Here is a 26,109-nt window from a genome sequence, read left to right as displayed (position 1 = left end):
ATAACAAGTAACAGTATAAGGTTGGAAAGAATAAAATAAAAATATGCTCAGCAAAGAAAATACTAAGTACATCCATCACAAAGTGGAATTGCAAAAATTTTAGAGATATCTACAAGTTCGAGCTTACAAGAGTAGAAGAGAAAAAAATCAAAAGTGAAATAAACAACCAATTACTTGAGCGTAGGGAAAATGTTGATCAAGCTAAGAATATCAGCATCATCAATGTCCATGTTTAAAATACTCTAAGTTGAATATTTCTTTCCTAAAAGCAAAAGCATAAAAAACGCATGTAAATAGTAACAAAATAGTAACTTCCATAAGATTTGAACAACAATGAAACGATGATTCTAAAACCTGCAATCACACTTAACATAAAGAGCTCCTAATTGAGATGTGTCTATTATTCATGATACTGGCTGATTCTGATACAGTGCTTCTTATCTAATACAATGCTACTTATCCAAACTATAGTCCAAAATATATAATTTTGCCCTATAGTATGGTACGGGTGGTACGTATCGATCGTGCGGTTGACTAGTATGTGGATCACCCACAACGGGCGGACCAAGGGAAGCAAGAGTATACCACTTGGTACACCTAAGATATCAAGCAAAACAATCGAAAAATGACCGTTCTAATCTCGACCGATGCAAACCAAGGGCCAAGATTTATCCTAACCCCAAAAAATGACATGGTTAAAAAATTTTAAACCTTCTTCCTCTTTTTTCACTTTCTTTCACACAAGTTTTCCCCTCTCTTTCTCACTCACTCACTCCTTACTTTTTCTTACTCTCTTTCTTAATTGAGCTTCCTAATATGTGATTAGAAGGCTTAGAGCTTCAATCGGAGGGATTAAAGTGTTCAAACTTGACATTTGATGGAAGATCTTCAATTAAATGTATTTATCATCTTTCTATGTTTTAGTTAGATTTTCACATGTTTAGACTTTATTTATGTCTTTGTATGAGTAATTAGGGTTTGATTAGTGTATCATTCATAATCTTAGACATTTTTTTCCTAATTATGGCAACTTAATGCTGATTAGTGTAATCCTTTATAATTGAGGGCTAGTTAGGACCATTATCTTACTCTTAGGTTAAATTAGGTCCAAGTAGGGCATAATCTCAACATGTTAAGGGTGATTAGTGTCAATATATATATGTGATGTCAATTACTGTCATTACCTTAGTTTTAGGGGCAATTTTGAATAATTAGGGTTAATTATATCATGTTAAGCGGTAATCACATAATCACAGCATGTGAATCATAACATCCCTGTAGGAGGAAGATCCCCTCGTTTAAAACATGATGGTTGTACAACCTTGAGTTAAATAAATCAACGTCATGGCACTCAACATTTTAATGGCAATCGGGGAAAGAATCAATGAATGAGAAAGATCCCCCATTCAAAACATGGTGATCAAACAGCCCCAAGTCAGTTAAGTCGAGGTCATGGCACCCAACATTTCAATGGTGGTTAGGGAAAGAGTCGATCCCTTGGAAAGAATCGATGAACGAGGTAGAATCCCATGTTCAGAATGTGGTAGTCGAACAATCTCGCATAAATTAAGTCAAGGTTATGATACCCAATAATCACAGTCATTAGCCTAGTGTGCGAAGGGGAAGGGGAAGACAGTAGTAGTATCAGCTAATCCCTTGGAAATAATCGAGTAACAATTTCAATCCAGCAATGAAACACCTTCTCTATCGTAGTTCACTACGTGAGGTCCATGGAGGTAGTAGTGATATCAACAATAGTGCCTCAACTGATGACGGCATCGATGCCGACCAATCAATGGTTCTATCTACATAGTCTTTAGGTGAGACTTGGACCAAGAAGGAGCATTTTATGCATACCACCCAAGATACATGTTACAAAGCTCGAGGAGAATCATGTGTAACATTTATACTCACAAGGATTGAAAGAAAGAGAAGGTAGTTGATGACTTCGAGTAGATACGACAATTCTTCTACGATGTAGATACAAATCGGAGCTCGTTGTATTTGCAGCCATCATATTATGGAGGGTCCTATGGCCAATAGTAGTATAATGATGGTTAGTTATTTTCTTTTCGAGGCTAGTTCTTATGAAACAAAAGTAGTAGTGACAATAAGATTAGTATTGATAGCAGAAGTTCTGGTGTATTTCAACCTCCCCAAATATACTAGCCATAGTTATATTTGCCTCGAGAGGCTCTACAAACACGTGTTGTTCATGATGATCAGGCAATAACCTTTACCACACTGATACACCAATAATATTTTTTTTTACCAATACACTATCAAGAGAAAATTTTTTAGATTGGGTTCGACAAATATACCATATTGACATATAAATTTATAGGTTCAAGGAACTCGATCTAACGGTTATGGAGTCTCATCATTCATTTTTATGGTAGAAGTAGATATATATATATATATATATATATATATATATATATATATACTTTTACTTATTACCTAATTTGCTTAAATCTATAAGTTTCAATATGTAATCTAACATTGCTTTTATCTTTATAGATGATTCAACGTCCAATAAACGGAGAACATGCTACAAAGTTACTCCTCAACATCAAAAAATATAAATTCCGTATATAAACCATATTTCGATTTTATTATTATTGAAATCTAATTAAAATTATATTAAAATTTATAATTCTGGGTTTTTTTGGGTATTTTCAAGGGCTAACCAATTTTGGTTAATTCTAGCTAATTCCAAAGCATCAAAAGAAGACAAAGAAGAAAAAATAAAATAGGTAAACAAGAAAATAGGAAAAAAAAGAAATAATAAGAATAGAAATTATCAACTATTATAATGAAATAGAGTAGGAGAGGCTATTAGTCATAGATCCAACCTAATGCTTGATCCTCATGGATCTAGCTTAGATCCACCAAATCTAAAAATTACATTAAACCCTAAATCAGATCTAAACTTTGAAATTTTGTCCAGGCATGCATGAACAAACATAACTTATCCTAATTGCATGTTAAAACTTAGAGATTAGGTTCAAAATTACTTGATTTGAAGAAGAAACAGACTGGATCTTGGTTTTACTCTTCCTGCAGCAATCAACCTCCCCTAATGATACTCAATTACTTAAGAAGACAGTTAAGAGAAAATTAAGTGAATTTTGAGAGAGATTAGAGAAAAAATGAGTGAGAGAGAGAGAGAGAGAGAGAGAGAGAGAGAGAGAGAGAGCGAGAGAGTAAGAGAAAGAGTAGATTTGTGGTTTTCAGAGGCATTTTATAACCTCCCTAAAGCCCTACAATTGCTAGTTGGATAGCGTTGCCATCAAGCATGGTTATCACCTGATACAAGACTTGTACCAGGCAGTACTAAGCTGGTAGAAATTGGTACCATGTATAGCGGGCCCTGTACCAACCAGCATACCCTGCTCCATGTACTAGTTCCCTATCAAAGACATAAATATTTTTATACCATATCATACTAGACAATAGTGCCTATCTACCCTATGACAATAGTGCTTTTGTTATTTTCCATATCTCTCATTATTATTTCAAAGTTTGTTATCCATCACCATGGAATAGGAAGTTTTGGTACAGAAGGGAGATGTCAATGGATTTTAAATTCATTCCACGCTATTTAAAAAAAAAATTGCATTATCTCTGACTTCACTTACATGGTGATTAGAGAGGTATTAGGATCACAATAGGTTCAGTGATCATCTTTGGCAAATGTAAAGTTTTTTATCTTTATATAAAATTTGTATAAGAGTTATTTTATTTAATATACATATCTGACAACACACACACACACACACACACACACACACACATATAATATTGCATACTTATTTTTTCGTGAATTCTCCTTTCTTGTTTTCATATTTTTTTATGTTTTATAATTTATTTTTTCATTTTTTTTAAATTAGATATCTTATGAACTATAAAATAAAAAAACATTTACCATATAATAATTTTCTGTTCTCAGATTTTATAACTTCACCAATGCTTTTTATAATTTCATATTTAAAATTTAAAATTATTTTCTCAGATCGTGCTTGTATTCCCAATCCCAATCCGATTCATCTTGTCATTGCCAGTGGTGTCATTCATGCACATGCTTATCAGGCCCTCAAGAGTGAAGATAGTAGCTCTCGGCTGCTGATACATGGATCGAAGAAGGTAAGAATTTTTTTTGTTTCCAAAGGGTAAATAGTGAAAACGGATTCTGATTCTACTATTTATTATGATCTAACAAAGTCTTCATCAAGCTAGCACTTCCATAATTTATCAGATGAAGTTTTGATCCTTAGATTTTGGTAAGTGGATTTAGTACATCACCAAATATAATAAATGTCTCTTCAACCATGATTGTAAAGAAGAGAATATTGGTGCTGATAAACTAGCAAAATATGGTATAGCTACCAATGATGCTGTCATGTTTGGAGGTTTCCGCTTCCTGGACTGCTGGTGAACTGGATGTTAATTTAAGTAATTAATAAGTTTACTTTCATTCAGCCAAAAAAAAGAATAAAAAGATTGAATAAACATTACTTCATCCACCTGATATTCACATCAATGGTAGCAAATGCTTGACACCTGAGCACTGGCCCAAGAGGAGACTTGAAAACCTCTCACATATGTATGACTGGCACACATGGAGAGAAATGTGGCTGATAGATTACCCACAGTGAGCTGAACTTGAGACCACTTTGATAGTGTACAATGTTAACCACAATAGTTGACTCATTAGGAAATTACTTAAGAACATGCTTGACAATTACTTGTCCTATTTTAATTCTTATGACATAGAATTAATATTTGAAAGATCCAGATGTACTCCTTGAGAAAATAAGTGAAAATAAATTCTTAAATAAAATAAATTAAGTGACAACTAATCAATTGGTGTTGAAGAATGCAAAACATCTATGTGGATCAAGGTTCGCAATACCGTACCGTACCGGAGTTTTGACCTGGGCTCGGTACCGGTACAGTACAGTATACCGCTCGGTACACCCAGGTGTACCGAGCGGTATATTCAGGCGTGCCGAGCACTATAGCAGTGCTACAGTACTACTATAGTACCGGACCGGTAACAGGCGGTCCGCGTACCGGAAACCTGTCGGACAGGTATGTACCGCCCGTACCGGGAGGTACGGATCGGTACTGCAAACCATGATGTGGATCATGAGCCATAGATGATACTATCACATATCGCACTCAAAAAGCATTATTATAGTAAATTATTTCAAAGACCTTCAAGTTTTAAGATCTCATTTCCATGCAGTAGTTTCTTGAGAAAAACATATTTAATATATTTAAAAGCATAGATGAATTAGTGTTCCAAGAGGGAAACACATGAACTTGATTTATTATGGATTTCATAGTAGGAGGTGATGAAAAATTAAACTTAACAAAGTATGATGAGGAACAAATATATGATGAAGACCAAATTTTCAGTAATTATTGATTTCTTTTTCTATAAAAGAACAACACAAAATAATTAAAATGGTTAACTTACTGGAAGCCATACAGAAGCTATGAGAACTCCAACAGCAAAGAGTGATATACAAAGACAGGGCAAGAAGTAAGGAAACCTACAAAATATTGTACAAACATAATTAAACATAAGTACATGGTAAGCATATTTGACTTGAGGAGAACCACCTTGTACCTTGCAAAGAAGGAATCTTGAGAAAATATCTCGGGATATTTTTCTGCAGGCTGACACACAACAATTGAATCAGTAAGTAATGATAAATACTACAAAATTACTCTAACAAAAAAAGTAAAGTTTTTTAAAGTTGATAAATTGATAAAACAATAAAGGCCAATCCTAACCAGCACAAGTTCAAGCAAGCTTACAAGGGCAGGGTTCCAAATTATGACATAAAGGTTCTTCACCTCACCTTTCTTGACCAAATTTAATTACTTTTCATCTAATAGTAAAAGATAATAGGGAAAAAGGGATAAATATCAGATTTGTTTTAGCTTTAGAAGAAACTCCACATTAGGGATGAATGTCTGACACCTGTTTTGCACGTTTATGATGAATGCATACCATAGAAAGAAAGACATGCGATGGTCATATCATTCAGACATATTATGGGAAGTGAACTCATTCATTTATTTATCAATTCATCCATATTCCATCCATTCTCTGGTGTTAAAATTATGATTCATTTTTCCTTTCTCATAGACCCCCAAGTACAGAAAAAAATTTAAAAAACAAAGCAAATACAATAAAGAAAATTATATTCCATAAATCAAACATAACCATCATTTCATCTTTCCTTCTTTAGAGAAGATTTCCATATTTGTTTAACCAAACAATTTTTGTTAATGGCAAAATATATAATTGATAAGATTCCTCTTTGTAAATTCTTCTATCAAGAAGAAACTTCTTTATCAGGATAAGATCTTCAATCAAATGTGAGATTTAAGTCTTAATTTTTTTCAAAATTTACAATCAAATAAAAGAAAATAAAAATAAGGAAAAATATTTTAACAAAATTACATCTCATAAATCAAAATATATAAATAATTTCCTCTTTCCTTTTTTAGGCAAGATATATTTTTATATCTGTTTTGATTAAATGCAAGACCAGAGTCCTTTCATTTTCTTTAAATCTTCAGTCAACCTAAGACTTGTCTTATTTTAGTTGTCTTTTGTTTTCTTTCTCTTTGCACAAGATTGGTAAATAAAGTAGAATTTTGAAAGATATTATCATTTGACAATTTTGACATAACCAAAGTTTTTCCTAAACCAATAAGATTTATTCGACTATATATTAAAATGCTCTCGCATCATATGCTTTTGCTTGTAGGATCTCATTCCAAGTTTATATAATTGAAACTTTGACTGGCCTAGATGAGAGATCATCTAAGCTAAATTAAAATCTACAATAATAAAAATATCGTAAGCCCCAAGTATTTTATGAGATCTATTACATAGATCTTTTGCCGCTATTGAAATTTAAAAAAAGTTATATGTTTAGTTAAGTTAAAAGTATTTAAAATTTTATTTATAGTCTCTACTAAAATCTTTTTTAGGTCTTCTTATATCTCTCCTCATATCACATTAATACTAATAGTAATTATTTCACCTCTTCTAACTATGTATTTATAGATCTCTTCAACATATATTCTTATATGTTCATGCAATACTAAATAATTTTCTCTCATTTTATTGTCTATCGAAACGATAATTAATTGTTCATGAATAAAAATATTTTTTTTTATTTTCTCTTATTAACTTCACACATCCACATTAATATTCTCATCTCATTAATAAAGTATTATTGTTTTTAATTATCCAATACTCAAATCCATAAAGCATTATTATTCTGACAATTATCTTATAATTTTTTTAATCTCGAAGGTACTTGATGTTCACAAAAGACTCCTTATCCCTTCATTGTTTTAATCATTCTATTTATATTCAATAAATAATATCTTAATCAATCTCATCAAACTCTCTATCTTGTTGAGTAATTTATCTAAGATGCCTAAATTTTTACCAAAAGATTTTATACGCATCTTTGATGTAATTATATATGAAATTCACTATATACACTCCCTATATATATATATATATACCTTTCTTTTCTAAAATATACTATAATAAATCTCTAGAAACTCTATTATTTTCCCTAAATTAATAAAAATAATATATAATTTTCTTTTTTATTTCTTAATAAATAAATGGTTTTTATCATTGATCTTCCAAGCATAATACTAAATGATCTTAAGAGATATTTGTTTCAAGTCTTATCTTACTTTTGATAACTCATAATATTAATTCGTCTATAAGTAGGATATTATTTTATGTCATCCTTATTCTTATAAATTGACACTAAAAAGCTCTTCTTATATTCATTAGGTATCTTACTCTTTTTGTACTCATCAAGTATCTTTCTGAATCTTAAGATTTTCTTAAATAAACTATTTAACTAATCTATTCCCTAGCCTCCTAGATTTTCTCAAACCTCAATAGGGATATAAAATCTCACACTCTTAGTTATTTTTATCTTCTTAAAGACATCTTTTACTCAGGGTTTTGAATATCAATCCGTACCGACGTACCGGTATGTACCGTCGATATGCCAAGACGTACCGATGGTGCACCCTAAAACCTTAAAAACACCTCCACCTACCACGTTAGGGCGTACCGACTGGTATGCCTCGATAATGATCAAAATTTGGGGTGTTACCAGTACTGGTCGGTATGCCTTTGTACTGGTCAAAACATTGGTACCACTTGGTAGAGGGTGGTGTACGTACCGGTATTCTCTCGGACCGACACATACTGCCCGTACCGAGTGGCACACATTGAAATTGAGTACCTTGCTTTTACTTCACTAACTCTAATTTTATGAACAAATCTGGGATTATTAAATCTATACTAGTATCTATAGTTAAGCTAAGACATTTATAGAATATTCATTAAATAATTTATAAAAATATTTTTAAAATTTTTAAAATTTTTAAATTTCATTATCATTAACAAGTATATCTTCATGTTTAATGCATCTAATAGTATCTAAATCATTATGCTTTCTATCTTAGCTAAATTAAAATCTTTAATATTTGATCTCATAAAATACACTAAAAATGTTGAATAAGATGTATACTTGGTATCAAGAAAATAATTTTATCTAGGATTTCATAGTTGTTAGTAAATGATAAATATCATACTCACTTTAACTCAAGGAGGAACTTAAGAATGGAAGCTCACACATTTGCACATCTCAAACATGAAAAATGAATTCAATATATTGGAAAAGAAATGGCCTCATACCACTTATATCATAATATATTATAATGAAGTCATAATGTGTATATATATATATATATATATATATATATATATATATATATATATATATATATATATATATATATATATATATATGCTGATTCATTTATATCTTCATAATATTTTTTTAAAAATCATAAGTATAAAAAAAATAATAATAATAAGAAAAGATTATAATTACATCAAATCAAATAAACTTACTCTTTCATTCTCTAAAGAAGACAAATTTTCAGATATGATTTAGAAAATGAACCTTTTGGAGGATGATGGAACTTAGTTACTGTAATGAAAGTTCAATCAATTATACTTTTATTTCTACGATCATTTTCTTTGTTGGTTTCATTTTTTGTTTCTCCATGGGCAATCTAGGAAACTGAAATCAATATATTGAAGATATTGCTATGTTGCAGCTTAGGATATTTGTAAAATTCCTCCTAAATAATACATTAAAATGGTCCTACATCATAGAACTTTAATGTTGCTTTGCTAGAAAAAATATTTCTCATTTTTACAAGTTACAAGTACATTTCATCAAAGAAAATATTTAATTATTCGCATCAATCATTTAAATAAATGGTAAACCCAAAAATGACAGATGCCCCCATGCCCTCCCACATATTCAGTCTTTCTTGCTTAAGATAAAATTTTCCTCTTTTCAGATCTAATCATAGAATTATTTTTATGGCAACCCGAAGGATTCCAAACCATGTAAAATTTCCTGTGATTAACATCTAATCCAGAATTTATGTTCCATGTTCTAATTATCATTTTTAGGAGGAAATGCAATCCTTGCTCCCTACAACTAATGACTCCAGTTAGTAAACATACATGAAATTTATTTAAAGTCAGCTATTACATAGAGAAAAAAATGTTCTATGCTAAATCTGAAAATGAAATGACCAAGCAACAGAGGACAAAAACATGTAGCCAGTCTAATGACACGAGGATGGATGTATTTACAATAATTTTGTAGAGGAATCACCTGAGCAAAGTAGCCCCCAATAGCTGGGCCAACTATCAAACCTATACCCCATGCTGTGGATACCTGAAATAAGTAACAGCCACAAATAACTTTCTGAATCATACATGACTGGATAACCTTGCTGAAACAATAATTGAAAGAAGAGATATTACTAGTGTTGCTCCAAGAGCTTGATATTCTTCCCTACAAACTTCTATAGAGTAAGCCTGCAGAGAAAGTCAGGTGCATTATGTAATCTCAAAAGTGCACATAATTCAATATGCCACTATATTCAAGGAAACAAAATCAATGATGCATCTACTCTTTACATGCCTTTATTGGACCACTTAAACCATTTAGCAATCCAAGTAGAAATCTTGTTGTAATTGTCATCCAGTAACTTGTACTCAGCCCAAACAGAGTGTTGAAAATGATCCTGAATTAGCAACATTAAACAGTAAAGAGAACACAGAGGAGAATAACGGAAAAAAAAAGCCTCCACAAGATTTTCTAGTTGAAATTGACTGACAAAAAAATCATTGAGTGCTACTAACACAGAGATGATGCTAAGCACTATAACAGGTTTCCTTCCATATCGGTCAGCAACCATTCCCCACAATAGGGAAGTTAAAGCTCTTCCAACCATAAATGAAGCTCCTTTAATCCAGAGGAAAAAAATGTCAATGACATCTAGTAAGGTGCAAAGTAGAAGCTTACTGATAATACATAGTAAACAATTAATTGAAACACATTAGCAATTTTCTTGTGCTAATTATAATACACTCACCAACAAACCCTGCATAAAACCCAATATCTTCTTCTCTTTTGGCAACATGCAAGTCTTTAATCTATGGAGAACAAAATGAAAAAGGAAATGAGTCAAATTTTAAATTATATAATTGCATGACTAACATCTATGTCAAAATATAATATCTGGACTTCATAATTTCTGAAAAATATTCACTGATGATTATTCATATATCCTCATTCTAATGTTCCCATTACTCATTGTCTATCAGATTGCCAACATATCAAGCCACTATGTCAACCAGGAGTCTAGTGCTACACTAAAACAAGTCCTAGTGATGAACAAGTGAACCAGGATATTGTTTATATGTTGAAGATTACTGAGGAAAGAATTCAAGAAAAAACCAGCCAAAAAGTAATAAATATGACTTACACTTCATCTAGCACTTAGGGGACCGGATTTGTACCACAAAGGGTAACGTTAGGATTATTGTTTATGCATGACTATATCTGCAAAAGATGGATTTTTTCAAGGAGAGAAAAAGGAAAATAATGTTTAGGAGCAAGGTATATGATTTCGTACCGTACCGGAGTTTCGACGTTCACTCGGTACGGTACGAAATTATATACCAAGCGATGTACCGTTCGGTATATCGCTCGGTATATATATATATATTATTTATTTTTTATTTATTTATTTATAAAAGGCGACATCGCATCGCCTCGGCGACGTCGCCTTTTCCTTCTCGCATGCGGGGCGACGTTGTCTCGTTTATATATATATATATATATATATATATATATATATATAAGGCGACGTCGCCGAAAAAGGTGACACGATGTCGCCTTTTATAAAATATTTATATATAAATAATATATATATATATTATTTTATTTTATTTTATTTTTGTTCCGCCCAGTAATGAGCAGTCTGTATACCAATAAACTGATGGACCGGTACATACCGCTCGTATCGGGCGGTATTATTCGAAATTGCACACCTTGTTTAGGAGAAACAAGAGACAAATAGATCGCATAAAAACTTCAAGATGAAAAAACTGTTGCATTTGCTGCAATTGCCATGCTTGAGAAATGAAAAAGAAGATAATGTGCCTTGGTATGTGGTTCTACTTAGAAGTATAATCATTGCTTGAAGAACTCTTTCACTGGCAGGAGAGAAAATTATAAGTAATCTGTAAAAAAAGGATGAGACAAATAGATGTGAAAATCATCAAAAGGGGGTGGAATTGACTACAACAAGTAAAGAATCAAGAATAATATACAATGCACCTTAATATGTTACATATAAGGAATATATGTTCCAATTCTAAGGATTAGTCAAAGAACCATTTTGTGGTAAATGTGATTAGTAGTTGTATCTAATAATAGCTAAATGTGGAAACATAAAAGAGATGATGAATGTAAAACGAAGTATTAAAAAAAAAAAACAGAAAAGAACCTACTTATTTGCTCTTTCACTATTACTTTGTATCCATCTATTATGAAATGAATGAGAACAAGCTTCAATCACAAGGAACACAAAGTTAACCAAAAACAAATAAATTCATTTTTATCACAATAAAATTATGACATGACTCTGCAAATAGTAATGTAAATAGAAAAATAATGAGCGGAGTGGATATCCTAGTTTACTATACATACCATGAAATATAAGAAAGGAAACAATGATGATATTGGCAAAGCTGAAAAAGAAAACAAAGAAATGGAGAGATATTAGAACACCAGATTACCAATATACTGAGAGAAAGCAGCCAAACTAACAAGCTACACAACAAATTACAATGTTTCAGACATAAGGGAGGTAAAGTTAACTGACAGACAAGGTCCAATCAATACCCAAATTTTTCAAGGTCTTATACAAACTCAAAAATCTGAAACCTCAAGTGTTCCCCGTTACTTCCAGATCTTCACCCTCTCATAAATTAATCTTCTTTGAAGATATAGAACAATTGTGCCGAATGTGGTTATCACTGGTTTCCATAACAGCACATCCAAATGTCACAATGTCACTTGAATTTCTTTCTTATTTGGCACTCCTTACCTTAATGGATGACTACACCCCGTAAAGAATTTTACCCATTTATTTGTACATGGATAGGGTTTTGCAGAGACCCATTGGAGGAAAATAAAAGAAAGAGAGATTTATGAAAAATAGGGGTTTATTGATTCGAGAGAAAGCCATGGATCTTTTATATACTCCACTATCATACTGTGATTTTTTTTTCTGTTTTCAACTTAGAGTAGACATAAAGTCAAACTGTGTAAAATCTGGTACACTTGATTCTTCACAAAATCTGTTATTTGGTTGCATCCTAGAAACTGAATTAAGATGCTACTTTATCTTAGCAAAACATATTAAAATTATTTATGATCATGTCACTTGAAAAGTTATGAAATAACAAATACTCCCTCAAAATCTTGATCCAATTGGGTTCAGAGATACAGAGGACCAGATGGAGAGGAGGACAAGATAAAGAGGGTTCACAACTACAAGGGTTTAATAATATGGGAGGAAGGGGAGGAAGAGGGGATGGAATGGAATTATGGATAAAGTTAAAGGTTCAGGAAGAGGAGGACCTTGATTGGACTTGTTGACATCCTTAGTTTGTTGATGCTTAACTCAGTAGGAGCTAAAGTAATGGTACATCTAGATGTCTTCGTCAAGACCTGAACTGATCAAGAATCACGAGTGAAACATGATGGACAAGGCAAACCACTAACGAACAAATTAGAAGAACATCAAATACTTGCAAGTTAACAAAAGAATCATAGCACGAAGGACTGTGACATGCTGAATGAGCAGATGAAGAGTCAAGTTGCAGGTTTTGTTTTGCATTTATCGAATTTAGTACAAAGCTGATTCAATTAGAAATGAGCTGCCACACCACACTACAATTGTTTTGTGAAGACCTTAAATTTATAATCACAATAAGCCTTAGCCATTGTTGTTACAAGGCAAGCAATGCTCTAGAAGTAGCTCCTACATGGCATAGCCATAGTACCACTTAGGTCTGGCTGTAGCACCAATTATCAAGAAGTGTCAAAGGAGAGTATTCTTGCGTATGTTTCACAAGTTTATGTTAGTTCAATAGTATGATTTAACCCTATCTAGATCTAACATATGAAGTGGTTTCACTTACCTGTGTTCTATCCATTTTGCACGTATTATATATAAGATATTATGAGTTGACTATAATAGTTGAAAGAATTTTTATTGTTTTCATCATGAGTCTTTATCTCTTGTTGGGAGGTTGTTGCTCAAGAGGAGTGTTAGCTGTCATCGATATTGTTTCCACTAGTAAAAGATGACCAAGTAGTGGAACAAGTGACCTCAAAGAGTCAAAAGACCTAGAGGATTGATGTAGGCCAGTGTGGCTTAACCACTACAAACATTCTTGAGTTTGCTAGACAGGGTATTAACACTATGCATGCTTGTATGTTTTGGAATGTTTAATCAATTTCAAAATTACACATTTTTATAGATCAGATAACAAGGCTTTCAATAGATAGCTAATTTTGCTAGGACTTCTAAACATGTACTATTTTGAGAAGTGAATGGTTTAATTGTTTAGTTGTTTAATTTCTGAATTGTTTTTCATGCTCTCATAATTGGGGCTGCTTTTACACTTGTTTGCTTAAGTAAAATATTTCATCTTTTCAAAAAGAATATATTTTTTACAAATGGTAAAGACAGGTTTTGATCCAGGACCTAAGGTAATTGAATCTACACCACCACCTAAATAATGTTTTAGATATAAAACTTGTAGGTTGAGGATTCAAACCCTTAATAATCATCAGAGTAATACTTCTGCATAAATGAACCCTCAACTTTGTTAAACTTTGTTTGGTGAGTTAAGTATATCACCACTAGCATCTTACGTGTATACAACTTTGGTAGGTGAGTCAAGTACACCACCACTAACATTTTAGTTGTATGCAACTTTGGTAGGTGAGTCAAATACACCACCACTAACATTTTAGGTATATAAAATTTTACTTGAATCATAATTTTAATTAGATGAGGGCAGGCCTTGGTATAACAATAATGTTGCTCCTTTGCAATCTTAGATACTAGGGACCGAGTCATAGAAATAGCCTATCTAAGTTTAGAGGTAAAGCTACATACATTGATCCTCCCTTGACCCTGTATTGACGGGAGTCTCATGCACTAGGTATGCCATTAATTTTTATAGATTTGATCAGACTTTTAGTTTCTCATGGTCTGCTCCAAAAAAGTTCAGTGAAGTAAGCATTGACTTTACCATCACCAGCTTAAATATGAAACCTCAAAGGAACATTGCCATTATGTGCTTACATTTCAAAATGTTACATAACAATGAAATTTTTTGAAAGAAAGAATTATCATTTAATTATAGGTCCGACCCCTAAAATGAGGAGGTATTACAAAAATCCCACTCCATGAAAAGGATGAGCAGGTTACTCTGCAGTGGTGGCAAGATTGTGACGTGTTCAGTTTGCATTTCTAGATATGTGAATCCACCCAATCACTTTTTCATGATTAGCAAGAAGAATTATTTCTTTACATTAATTTTCCAGCCACCAGATAGGGTTTTTGCTCCCTCAAAAATGTTGACCAATTGTAAAGAGTCCATCTTGATCAAAATGTTGTGAAGGTGGTCAGAAACTGCACAGCATTCAGCTTGCAAGGCATTATGGGCAAGGTGGGTGGTGTTGTATCTGGCTGCTAAGTTGTTGCCAGCCACAAAACTGACAGTGTAACCAGTGCCTGCAAGATCAAAGTTAGGGGAACAAGACTCGTCCGTTTCCAGGATGTAGCGATGGATAAGGGATATGGGAAGATTATTTGGGGGAGCCCATAGGTCCTCAGGTGGTTTAGACCCCATTTTTTGCTTGCTGATTACGGGTTGGACTCTGCACCATATGTTTAAAGTGGAAGAATGGCAATTGCTGAATAGAATCTCATTTTTGTTCTTCCAAAGCATCCAAAAGGAGGTGGCAATAAGAGATTTCAAATGGTTAGATGACGATTTCTCTAAGTCAATTTCCTCTTAGACCCAAGAGCCTGAAGAGCAAGTGCTGAAATGTTGAAATTGGTAGTGTGTTAATGTTTGGAAAAGATCCCAATATCGGGGGGCAAAGTGATATTTAAAGAAGATGTGTTTAATAGTATCATATTTAAGTTGGCAAATTGGACATGGGTTGAGATAACAGTGTAAAACATTACAGAGCCAATCTGAGGTAGGAAGTCTGCCTCATAAGAATTTTCATGGAAATATTTTAATCCAAGAAAGAACATTGAGATTCCACATATCTGCCCAACCATCTCATTCCATAGATTGGTTCAAATGCCTATCTTGGAAAAAATTATATAAGCTTTTCGAGGTAATTATTCCAGATGAGTGAGAGGTCCAAATCCACTTTGTCATCATCGGACTCTATAGGGGTGTGGATTCTAGTGATCAGGTTAATAAAATGAGGGTGGAAGAATTCGATCATAATGGGAGTGTGCCAATCATTATTAACTATGAGATAAAAAACATAAGGGAATCAATCAATGGCATTAATGTTAAATAAAGTAGGCCATTTTGAAAGTGGAACATTGGAGATCCATGGATCCCGCAAGATAGCAGTATTAGAACCCGATCTGATGAGTTTTCTTAGGCCACATTTGGTATTCTCATTGGTTAAGCAAATATTCTTTCAAGTAGAAGTGCTTTTGAAGGAAAGTTTCCAAGGGTGAGGACTGAGGAGTACCATATTTGGCAATTAGGACTTTGATCCAAAGACTTTGGTCCTCATTAACAATAGGGAGCATACGTTTGGCTCCTAGGAAGGATTTTAATAATCGAGAGGTCTCGAAGCCCGAGACCACCTAAAGATTTGGAGGAAGTAATGTTATTCCAACTAAGGATTCTGAGTTTTCTATGAGATCTAGTGTCTCACTAGAAGAAACTCCTAGGTAGAGAAGAGATTTTCAGTAAGAATGGGGAAGTACAATGTTGGATTGCTAAATTTGAATCCTAGAGGTGATTTTATCAATTAGTTTATCTTGGAAAGGTTTAGAGAGATGACAATGAGAAACTGAAGTTCTCATATAAGGCGTCGGTCATTTCCCCTCCTTGATATCCAAGGGTTGAGTGATACGATGATAAGTGTCAGAGGGGCAATGTTTCGGAGAGTAAATTTCTAATTTGGAAGTATTGACTGAAAGACCTATAAGATCAGTGTATAAATCGAGGAATTTAGATATAGTAGAGCAGGATTTATCATTCGATCTAATAGAGATAAGAACATCATCGACAAACATGAGATGAGAGATATCTACACCTTTGATGTTAAAGACAGATTTTTTTTTTGTGGAAGCAGATTGGTTAAGAAGTGAAGAAAGGATTTGCTGCCTGAGAACAAAAGAACATAGTGAGAGAGGATCCCCTTGTCTGATACCCCTAAAACTGAAAAACTAGTTAGATAATTATCCATTGATGGAGCAGGAGAAATGTGGGGATGACACACAAGCCATTATCCAACCAATCATTTTGAGGGGAGAGTTCATTCTAATCAATACTTGATTAGGGGGGTTATTACTTTATGAAGTGAACAAATTAGGCTTAGACCGAAAATGAAATTGAGTTAGAAGACTATTTCAGTAATTTTCAAGGTTTTATTACTTTATGAAGTGAACAAATTAGTCTTAGACTGAAAACGCAGACAACATAATAATCTTCGAAACCAATATCTGTCTGATGTTCCTCTAGGCTTCTTTTACTCGTTTGAACTTTGACAAGCACCCAAGATTCTCATACAAATTGTCATGACACCAAGCCAAGATTTGCATTAAAAAGTATACCATCCATATAATTATTTGCATCGTTCTTGACCTCACAAACATCCTCGATCATGCCGTGACGCAGATCAAATTGTATTTTTTCCTTGATTGAGGTACAAAAATTGGGCACAGCTTCGTCATCGGTGATTCTGTGACTTGTAAGTCTTGAAATAACATATTATCACCAAAAAAAAAAAACAAAATAATGTGACCAAAATCTCGAATCATCCATCACCATAGCTCAGTCTAATCCATCTTATTTTTCCAAATCTAAAATAACGTGAACAAACCAAACAACAAATAGAAGAACTCAAACAGGGAAACATAAATACTGCGAGCGAACACACGCGTACCTGTGCAGAGGGTGACGATCCATACATAGAAGAACTCTTTATAGGGGATTCCAAGGCTGGCCTCGTTCTTCCTATCTTGCTTACAACCCGGGCAGTTGTCGAAGTAGACCTTCTTCTTCAGCAAGGGCTCGTTGTTCCCCGCCATTTCGTACACCGCCACCCTCAATGCAGGAGAGATGGTGCCAGTGAGTCTGACCTCTGTCACCTATATATTCTGTTACATAGGGGGGAGACGACAAACGGAACTCCGCAGCATCTCTCTGTCTCTCTCTCTGGGAAGCGTGTCCCAGCAGGATTAATGATAGGGGTCAATGCATTAGCTCACGGCATGCGTCACCTTCGCCTCATCTCTCTTTCCAAGGCCAAATGCATGCACGAAAATGGGAATAGAAAACAAGGAAAGAGAAGAAGCCGCAACTTGTAATCATAGATCAGAGGACTCCCAAGAGTTTATGCAAGCGTACTACGTGAGACGAGAGCGAAAGATGAATTCTCCGGAAAAGTCAGGTCTGGAATCTCTATTTTTGTTTTTTATAAATCTTCAAATATTTTATAAATCTTCAAATACTCCATTCCACCGTATGAATCAAGCTGAGGAAAATAAATCCATCTCTCGATTTGGATCAATTGTCACTATGCTAAACCGATGTAATATCCCTTTAATGTTTAAATAGACTTATAATATTTTTAACATTTTTATTAAAATATTATAAATCTATTCAAAAAATATTACGAGTAAAGTAAATAGACTTAAACCCAATAAAAATCGTCCAACCTCATTGGTTTTGAATAAAATAATAATAATCAAATAGAGATATTTTTTAATAGGCTTATAATATTTTTGACGTCCGCATCATAACATTATAAACCTATTCAAAAATATTATAACTATGATAAATGAATTCAAAATCTGATTCATATACAAATATAAGATTTCAAATAAGCAGCTTTATTGGTTTGGAAAAATAAAGATACTCTACCATGCTCTACCAATTAAGCTAGAGTAGGCTATTTATATCTCTAAGCTAAAAATTTAGATTATCGAAATTTTAGGTTACGGATGGTACTACCGCCAACACTAAATAGTATGATTGTCGCAACCACACTGCAAAGCGGTACCATCATCGAAAAGGCTGACAAAGTATAAGCAATACTTGTATATTAAGTCAGGTGGTACTATTGCTTGGGCTTTAGTATCATTACCTAATTTAGGCCACGGGTTTTTCCTTCTAACGAGCTCAATTTAGCTTGGATTTAAGCTAAATGACTTTCTTGATAAGTTGACATTATTTCAGCCCAATACCAACATAAATTGACCCACAATGACCTCAATTAAGATTTTAACAAATCAACCATATATCTGAAACATTTACAAAGGTTTTGACATGTTGTACGCTACTCTAACATATCGTTCGATCTTACAACACTTTATCCGAACCTCCAACATATCACCCTATTCTTCGACATATCAATTATTCCACCAACATGTCAATTTTTTCTCGATAATATCTGATCCTTTTGACACAATGCCTGAACCTTTAGCACAAAGTTTAATTTTTGGCACGTCGACCAATCCTCTAGTTCAACATCCAATTTTTGACATGATAATTTTCTGACATAATGTTCGACTTTTTTGCTCAACAATTGATTTTTTTAGGGACCTAGTCCATGATCAAAGTATTTTCTTATATCTTTTTATCTCAAAAGTATATTAGTCCAACAAACTCATTAATTAGTTTTAATATCAAAATTCAAGATTCAACATATTATTGTTGGGAGATGTGTGTCCTTGCACATTTCCTAACAAATGCTATAAGAAAGCACTAGGATTTTGGCATCATTTGGGTAGGTGAAGATTTCAAAAAATTAAAAGCCTCAATAAGAAACGGATGGAGGGTAAAGCGAAATCATGCCTCTAGTGCGTCTTGTGCAAAATATACGACGCAACATATAAGGTTCATCACCCAACTAAGCAAGTACTAGCTTGAACTCGATCGGAATGTGATAGACCCCTCGGAGAATCTCTAGCTCAAAGGTAGACACCATAGTGTCCAAGTTGAAAGACTCCACTATCGAAGGCAAAGCCACACCACATAATGTGTTCACCTTCGAGATGACAGCCCTTATTGGCACAACTAACTCAATTCCATTCGAGGATAATTTTTCTACTATCGACATTAAGGGTGATGATGGAACCAGTGATCTATCCAAGTCTAAGGCACTAGAAGAGGAGGACAGATGTGGCATCTCTGACCTTGAATCTATTGAAGGAGGAAGTCTGAGTTGGTTGTCTGAACTGTGAGCTGAAGTGAAGAACAGTAGTGGTGAAGAGTCACTATTTATAGTGTCTAAGGATGATGGTTCCGTTGCCCATTCGCTCGTTCGGCTTTCGAATACGGCAAAGATAATGGGGTGCTTAGCACCATCAAAAACATCTTAGGACATGTCACCATCACGATCTTCGTTAGGGGCACACGGTATACAATGAATGTTCCTTGTCGACTTATCAATAGATGAGTACGATACATGCTTAGTCGTCATATCACATCAAATTTGCTTAGATTTTCCTACTCAACAAAGGAAGAGATATGTGCAACATGTGCACACACTTGGCCATGTCAATCTAGTGCGTTCTCTATCATTCTCTAGTCATGCCCAATCATATCAACTCGATGCACTCTTCCATTCCTCGTCGATCTCCACCACACATGACCATATTAACTCAGCGTGTTCTCCATCATTCTATGTTTGTCTCTGCCATGCCTGATCATATCAGCCCGATGTATTCTTCACCATTCTCCATTGATTTCTACTACCCCCGACCATGTCGACTCGATGCATTCTCTACCATTCTCTGTCTGACTCTACCACGCTCGACCATGTTCGCCCAATGCATTCTCCGCCATTCTCCATTGATCTCTACCACCCTTAGTCGTGTAGGCCCAATGCATTCTTTAGTATTGTACTTAACCATGTAAGTTTTTATACACCTAGATTATTATACACCTAGGAGTGGGGGGCATGTGATATGGCGAAATTGAGGTGGTCGAAATGTTAGCTCCACACATGATATGTTGATCTCATTCAATCAACACGTTAGAAACATGAGGCCAACCAACCAACCATAATGGTATATACTTTTTGGATCATGTGGAGAATGCGTTAGCTCTAGATAGCCGATGAGCCAATAATCTTCTACCACTCAGACCCACAATGGTAGGTTGATTGATAAGGCCAATTAACCATCACTGATGAGCATCATGTGAAAATAATTATTCAATCTTGAGTTCGACGCTGAGTGACGATGATTTTGGTTGAATTCTAAGCCTTTCGTTATCATATGAATTATATAATAAACGAGTAAAATCGTTCGAAGTGACCATTACAAAAAGAACCCCCAATGTACATACAATGATACTCTTAGTTTGACTAGTTTGATGTATCTGATTGGCTACTGACTTAAGTTTCAGAGGGTCATTTGTCGGGAGTACCCTCGACATAGTTTTACATGTTTTGATATCCCTTGTTTGACAAGACAAAATTTCCATGAAAACGACTCAAAGAAGAACTAGGTTGGATCTGACTTGATTTTGAGGTTGAATAATCAATAATATGCTTTAACAATACACAATTATCTCTATATTCTATGAGCACCTATTTTCGTCTATAACTCTCTTTTATTGGACCGAATAAATCCTAATTCACTCGGACTCTTCTTCTTACTTAAAACCATAATCCTAATTTTAATTTTTAAATACTTTGAATCTAATTAGGACTCCTAAATATTTATCAATTATAACCCATACCCTATAATGTTTTCTTCAAAAAAGCAAAAAAGCTCAGAATCAATTCACACGTTGGTGGGTAAAAATTCAGTTCTTTAGGAAGGAAACTCACTTTTCTATTTAATACGTCAGTGACGAAGAGGACTAATAAAATAACATTGTGTTCTCTTATTGAAAAAAGAAAAATAACTTTATCGAAATCAACTCACTCATTGATTAGTACAATTAGGTTTATGAGGAAGAAATTTTATAATTTAATTTAATCGATGAAGATAAAATTTGATCTCAAAACCTTGATGTCAAGCATCAAGATTTTTCCCTGCTAAAGTAATTAATTTATAGAATGAAAATTTGAACCTTTAACCAATTCACTTTAGAAATTATCTCAGCCTAATTTAATCTCAACCATATAATAAAAGAGAATAATTGTGATTTATCCTGTCAATCAACTGTAGTTGCCATGGCTTAGATCATCATCCCATCTTCTCGAACTCCTTCGCTGCACCAATCCAACCTCTCTTTATTTTATTGGATCGTTTGCGTCACTGATCACATCACTCTTAGCGGATTCCGCCACCCAGGATTCGTTCCACTTTCTTAACGGGTCCAATCCACCTCTCGAGAAAAACCACTTTGGAAGATCCGCTACCTATTATTAATTGGCTGCATCTGTCCGGACAGGCAATAGCGCATTCGACGCCTGTAATCGCTTGACATCTTCATTCTTTTCCTGTCTGGTGGCTCGGCTGAGACACAGGAGCATTATCTAGGAGCTATCCTCGATGTTTCAGCCTGCAACGATTGGCTTTTACCGTGCGATTCGAAGCATTATATTTCCGGTCTCTGTTGGTGGAAGGCCGACGTTCATTCATGGCTTCCCTCTCCGCCCATCCGTATGCGTTCCTTGTGGTATCGCTGTTGGTCTTCTTTCTCAGTTTTGGACACGAAGCAGCTACCAGAGGTGCTGCTGCGATGCGCAACCAGGGAGGGATCCACGACTGTGAAGGATTCCAGAACAGCGCCGAGATCCAAGGGCTTGCTCGCTTCGCCGTCGAGGAGTACAACAAGAAGCAGGTAAGGGAGGGCTGCAGGCTTCCCTTCTTTAAAGCTTTAATCTTTGTCTGAAAACAGAGTTCTTTACTGGATTATTAGTGTCAGGAAAAACAAAGGGGAAAGACTTCACCTTATCAATTGGTTGTTAGAAATTATTTCAGAGATTCAAAATTGTTCGGAGCACACTTAAAAAAGAAATCTCCAATTAATTTCTACGTGTTTTGTTGAACCACCCTTCACCCATGCATGAGAATGAGCGTTAAGAGAATAAAATATAGATCATGTCTCATTTATTAATTTGACCTTTTAGATACAATGATATTGATTACAAATTTAAGATGATATTTGAGTGAAAGGTTTCTCGAATCTATATTTATTAAAAAAATCTCTGATTAATTTTCGCATATTGGGTTTGAGCCATCTACCATCCACATGTGAGGAAAGTGTTAAAAATATAAATTTATGTAAAAAAAAATCCATTACATCAAATGGTGTACATGTTACTCACATACGGACTCAAACCTGAGACCATTCACTTTTGACTCAAACTTAAGACCTTTCACTTGTGCAACAATGCATCAACTAACTCGAATATCTCAAGAGGCTTAAAAATATAAATTAACAGATCATGTGTCATATACGGGTTTAAGCTTATAGATGGAATAGTATTGATAAAAGAATAAAAAGATTTGGCTTTTAAGTAAAAGAGTTAGCTTGGAGAAAGAGATAAGCTGAGTAGCCTTGGATTTGATTATTGTCCTAGTGCTATTTTCTAGACCATTGGTATAATTTGCTTGTGTATATGTGCACACGCCGTCAATATAATATCGATTTATGTTATGCAGACATCAAATATTGCTCAGGTACACTTATGTTACATGATCTTTCAAAACTATTTACATCACAATTGTTGTAGTTTGAAGTAAAGGCCTTCAATGTTGAAAAACTCTTGCAAAATCCTAACCTTTTTACATGCTGAATGGATTTATATGCCAAGAATTCTTATATATCTATATGCACATGTCTCGTGTAAAATTGTGAAGACTGTGATCATATGTTATGGAGATATTTTGAAGCATGTAAATGTTTTGGATATTTGATTTTGGAATTCCTATGTGAGATTCCGGAAATTTTATAAACTAACCCATCATCGGGTTAAGTGTAGGCTTACTTCACTTAAATGTCATAATCTTTTAAATGGATCAATATGAACAGTTTGAATATTGATTTTGAATCTCCTATATGAGGTCTGAAGATTTTATGAACTTCTTGATTGACATTAAGGTCGACCTGAGACTAGATGATCGTGCTCTCATAATTTTTCTACTATTTGTTCCTAAATGCTACACGTAATTTATCTTTTTTTTGTTTTGTTTTCAATTAGTTGATTGGGTGTTATTGGTGCAGAATGCTCTTCTTGAGTTCATACAGTTATTGAAGGCAAAAGAGCAAGTTGTGGCAGGTAAAATGTACTACCTGACTGTTCAAACCAATAATTGTGGAAAAAAGAATCATTATGAGGCTAAAGTCTGGGTCAAGCCATGGATGAACTTCATGGAACTTCAGGACTTTAAACTGTTGGATGATGACCCCAGTGCATGGCAAGGTAATGAATGCTGCTTTCTTTCGTTATAATTTTTCTGTGTTATTGATTATACCTTTTGGTTTATGCATTTCACTAAAGAATGTATTGAATACAATGACTTTGAAAGACTATTTTTTCTCCTTTTCCCCAATTTTTCCCCAGATATTCTGTTCAATAAAGCTTGATTAGACGATATTTTTTCCATGATATCATGTATATTTTAACCGTTCCAAATTTCCTCATTTTGAAATAAAAAATTATAATGTAAAGTAACGGACTACATGTATACGGAGAGATAGTGCTTGCTCCAGTGTCGATTCTCGTGAGAATGATTGAAATTACACAGTTGATTATGGCTCTCTTTGTGACCTAAATTCTCATATCATTTTGATTCACTAGCATGGTGAAACTAAATACTAGCCCCATTCATGTTATTTTTGTTTACCCTATCTGAGATGATAATGGAATTATCCTCTTCGTTCAAATCCTAAGAGAACAGAGTTCCATTTTATTATTATATTTGTGAACCACTTGACGAAAGCCACAGCCTTTTACTTTCCAAAGTCCTAATTGTTTACGATCAGAGCCATGTTTACGATTGCAATATGCCTTGAGGACACGACTCTGTTTATCCATGCTGCTTTCGTTATCTGAGATATGTGCACATGCATGCATACTCATGACAGATGCCTTGTGAATATCATCACTTTGTGCCCGGCACCATAAGTTTCTTTTTTCTTTACAAAATTCTGCGAGGATTAATTTCAAAACATCGAGATGAGTGCAGGAAGCAAATGAAAGATTGAAGGAACCCAAAGAGAGGGGAAGATAAGAACAAATGAAGCAGGACAGAAAAAAATATAAAAAGCAAACAAAAAGGAATATACCATACATTATCCATGAATTCAGTTATATTTGTTATTAGGTAGATCAAATCTTACTTTCTTATGCAACCCTTTGATTCTAAAAGTAAGTTCACAAATTGGAAATATATTATGCTCAATATTAAAGGTGCAGATTAGCCATTGTTCATTTTGAGTAGATTTTGACCATTTAGTGGTGATAAAAAAGCATGTATTGTAGAATTCATGTTCTAATGTTTAAGGTGATTTATGAAGAGAAAAATCATTAGAATTGATCGGATAGGGAATTTAGTTTGATTGATTTTGCATGTTTGCTGATCTTGAATATAATAACAGCAGTCTTCAGAATTTACCAAAAGTGACTAGAAGCCTCCCTCCATATGCATGGCATGTGAGATCCTAGGAAAGAATGTCTTTGGTTCTCCCAAAACTATTTCTTGGTTGAGTTGGGAAGATTGCCTTGATCATGTCCGAGGACAAAGGCTGGGCCATCTCTCTGCTTGCTGTATAATAGTAATGATGTCCATTTGCTTGATCGGTGTATACCTGGATTGTTGATGGTTTTGGTACATCACATTTTTGGTCAAGAGAAAGCAACACATGCTGCATGGTATCAGAGTCCCAAGTTATCAACCAGGAGAAAAGCTGTCTTTTATTACCAAGATATATTTCTGTGTTTTTTCACTTCATAAACATGTTGTACTCTTTTGAAACTTTGGTTTTCGTTTCTTCTGTAAGTGCAAATGCCAAAAGTCTGCTTTCCTACTTTTCTTCTTGCAGGTGATTGAAAACTCTTTCAAGTCAGGGAACTTCATAATGTTTACTGTCCAAAAATAAAGCAGCAGTTTGGACTGCAAGCATGCCTGAATCAGATGTTAGGACGGTTTGCCTAGTAAAGATACCTGATACTTGTCAAATAAATGTTGATATAAATTGTCACAATGAACACAAACAGTGATGGTTATGGAAAGTAGTGTAAATTGTGATAACAGAGAAGCAAAGGTTATATGTGTGCACTGCTGTTGGTTTACTTTTGAGAGTGTTCTTCTGTTTGAACTGTATTAAGTTGTACACATTGAGAGTGTTCTTCTGTTTGAACTATATTGGTTTAGTTTTTAACTCTCGTCTTCGGTTGCCTTTTGCTGCTACTA

General features: G+C 34.1%; 2 protein-coding genes across 6 annotated transcripts in view; one reads left to right on the top strand and one right to left on the bottom strand.

Annotated features, from left to right (window-relative positions):
• Positions 1-17,922, bottom strand: part of LOC135614041 (protein ZINC INDUCED FACILITATOR-LIKE 1-like) — a 33,875-nt gene extending 15,953 nt beyond the window's left edge. The window contains exons 1-9 of one of the 5 annotated variants that reach the window (XM_065111038.1): positions 17,673-17,922; positions 12,153-12,193; positions 10,531-10,591; positions 10,298-10,400; positions 10,077-10,179; positions 9,917-9,970; positions 9,765-9,827; positions 5,639-5,688; positions 5,486-5,561 (exon numbers count right to left, since the gene is read on the bottom strand). In XM_065111038.1, the coding sequence (XP_064967110.1) occupies positions 5,486-5,561; positions 5,639-5,688; positions 9,765-9,827; positions 9,917-9,970; positions 10,077-10,179; positions 10,298-10,400; positions 10,531-10,591; positions 12,153-12,193; positions 17,673-17,817 (696 nt within the window). In that variant the 5' untranslated portion in view covers positions 17,818-17,922. The remainder of the gene's footprint in view (positions 1-5,485; positions 5,562-5,638; positions 5,689-9,764; positions 9,828-9,916; positions 9,971-10,076; positions 10,180-10,297; positions 10,401-10,530; positions 10,592-12,152; positions 12,194-17,672) is intronic. The other 4 variants (XM_065111034.1, XM_065111035.1, XM_065111037.1 and 1 more) reach the window with 4 other exon arrangements.
• Positions 17,923-22,256: 4,334 nt separating this feature from the next.
• Positions 22,257-26,077, top strand: LOC135614040 (cysteine proteinase inhibitor A-like). Its single transcript, XM_065111033.1, has 3 exons — positions 22,257-22,531; positions 23,918-24,116; positions 25,739-26,077. Exons 1-3 carry the CDS (start codon positions 22,328-22,330, stop codon positions 25,744-25,746), a joined length of 411 nt encoding a protein of 136 aa, XP_064967105.1. The 5' UTR covers positions 22,257-22,327; the 3' UTR covers positions 25,747-26,077.
• Positions 26,078-26,109: the final 32 nt, after the last annotated feature.

Source organism: Musa acuminata, chromosome BXJ2-6 (genome assembly GCF_036884655.1).
Source record: "Musa acuminata AAA Group cultivar baxijiao chromosome BXJ2-6, Cavendish_Baxijiao_AAA, whole genome shotgun sequence".
Lineage (NCBI taxonomy): Eukaryota > Viridiplantae > Streptophyta > Magnoliopsida > Zingiberales > Musaceae > Musa > Musa acuminata.
This window is presented reverse-complemented; position numbering and strand designations above follow the sequence as displayed.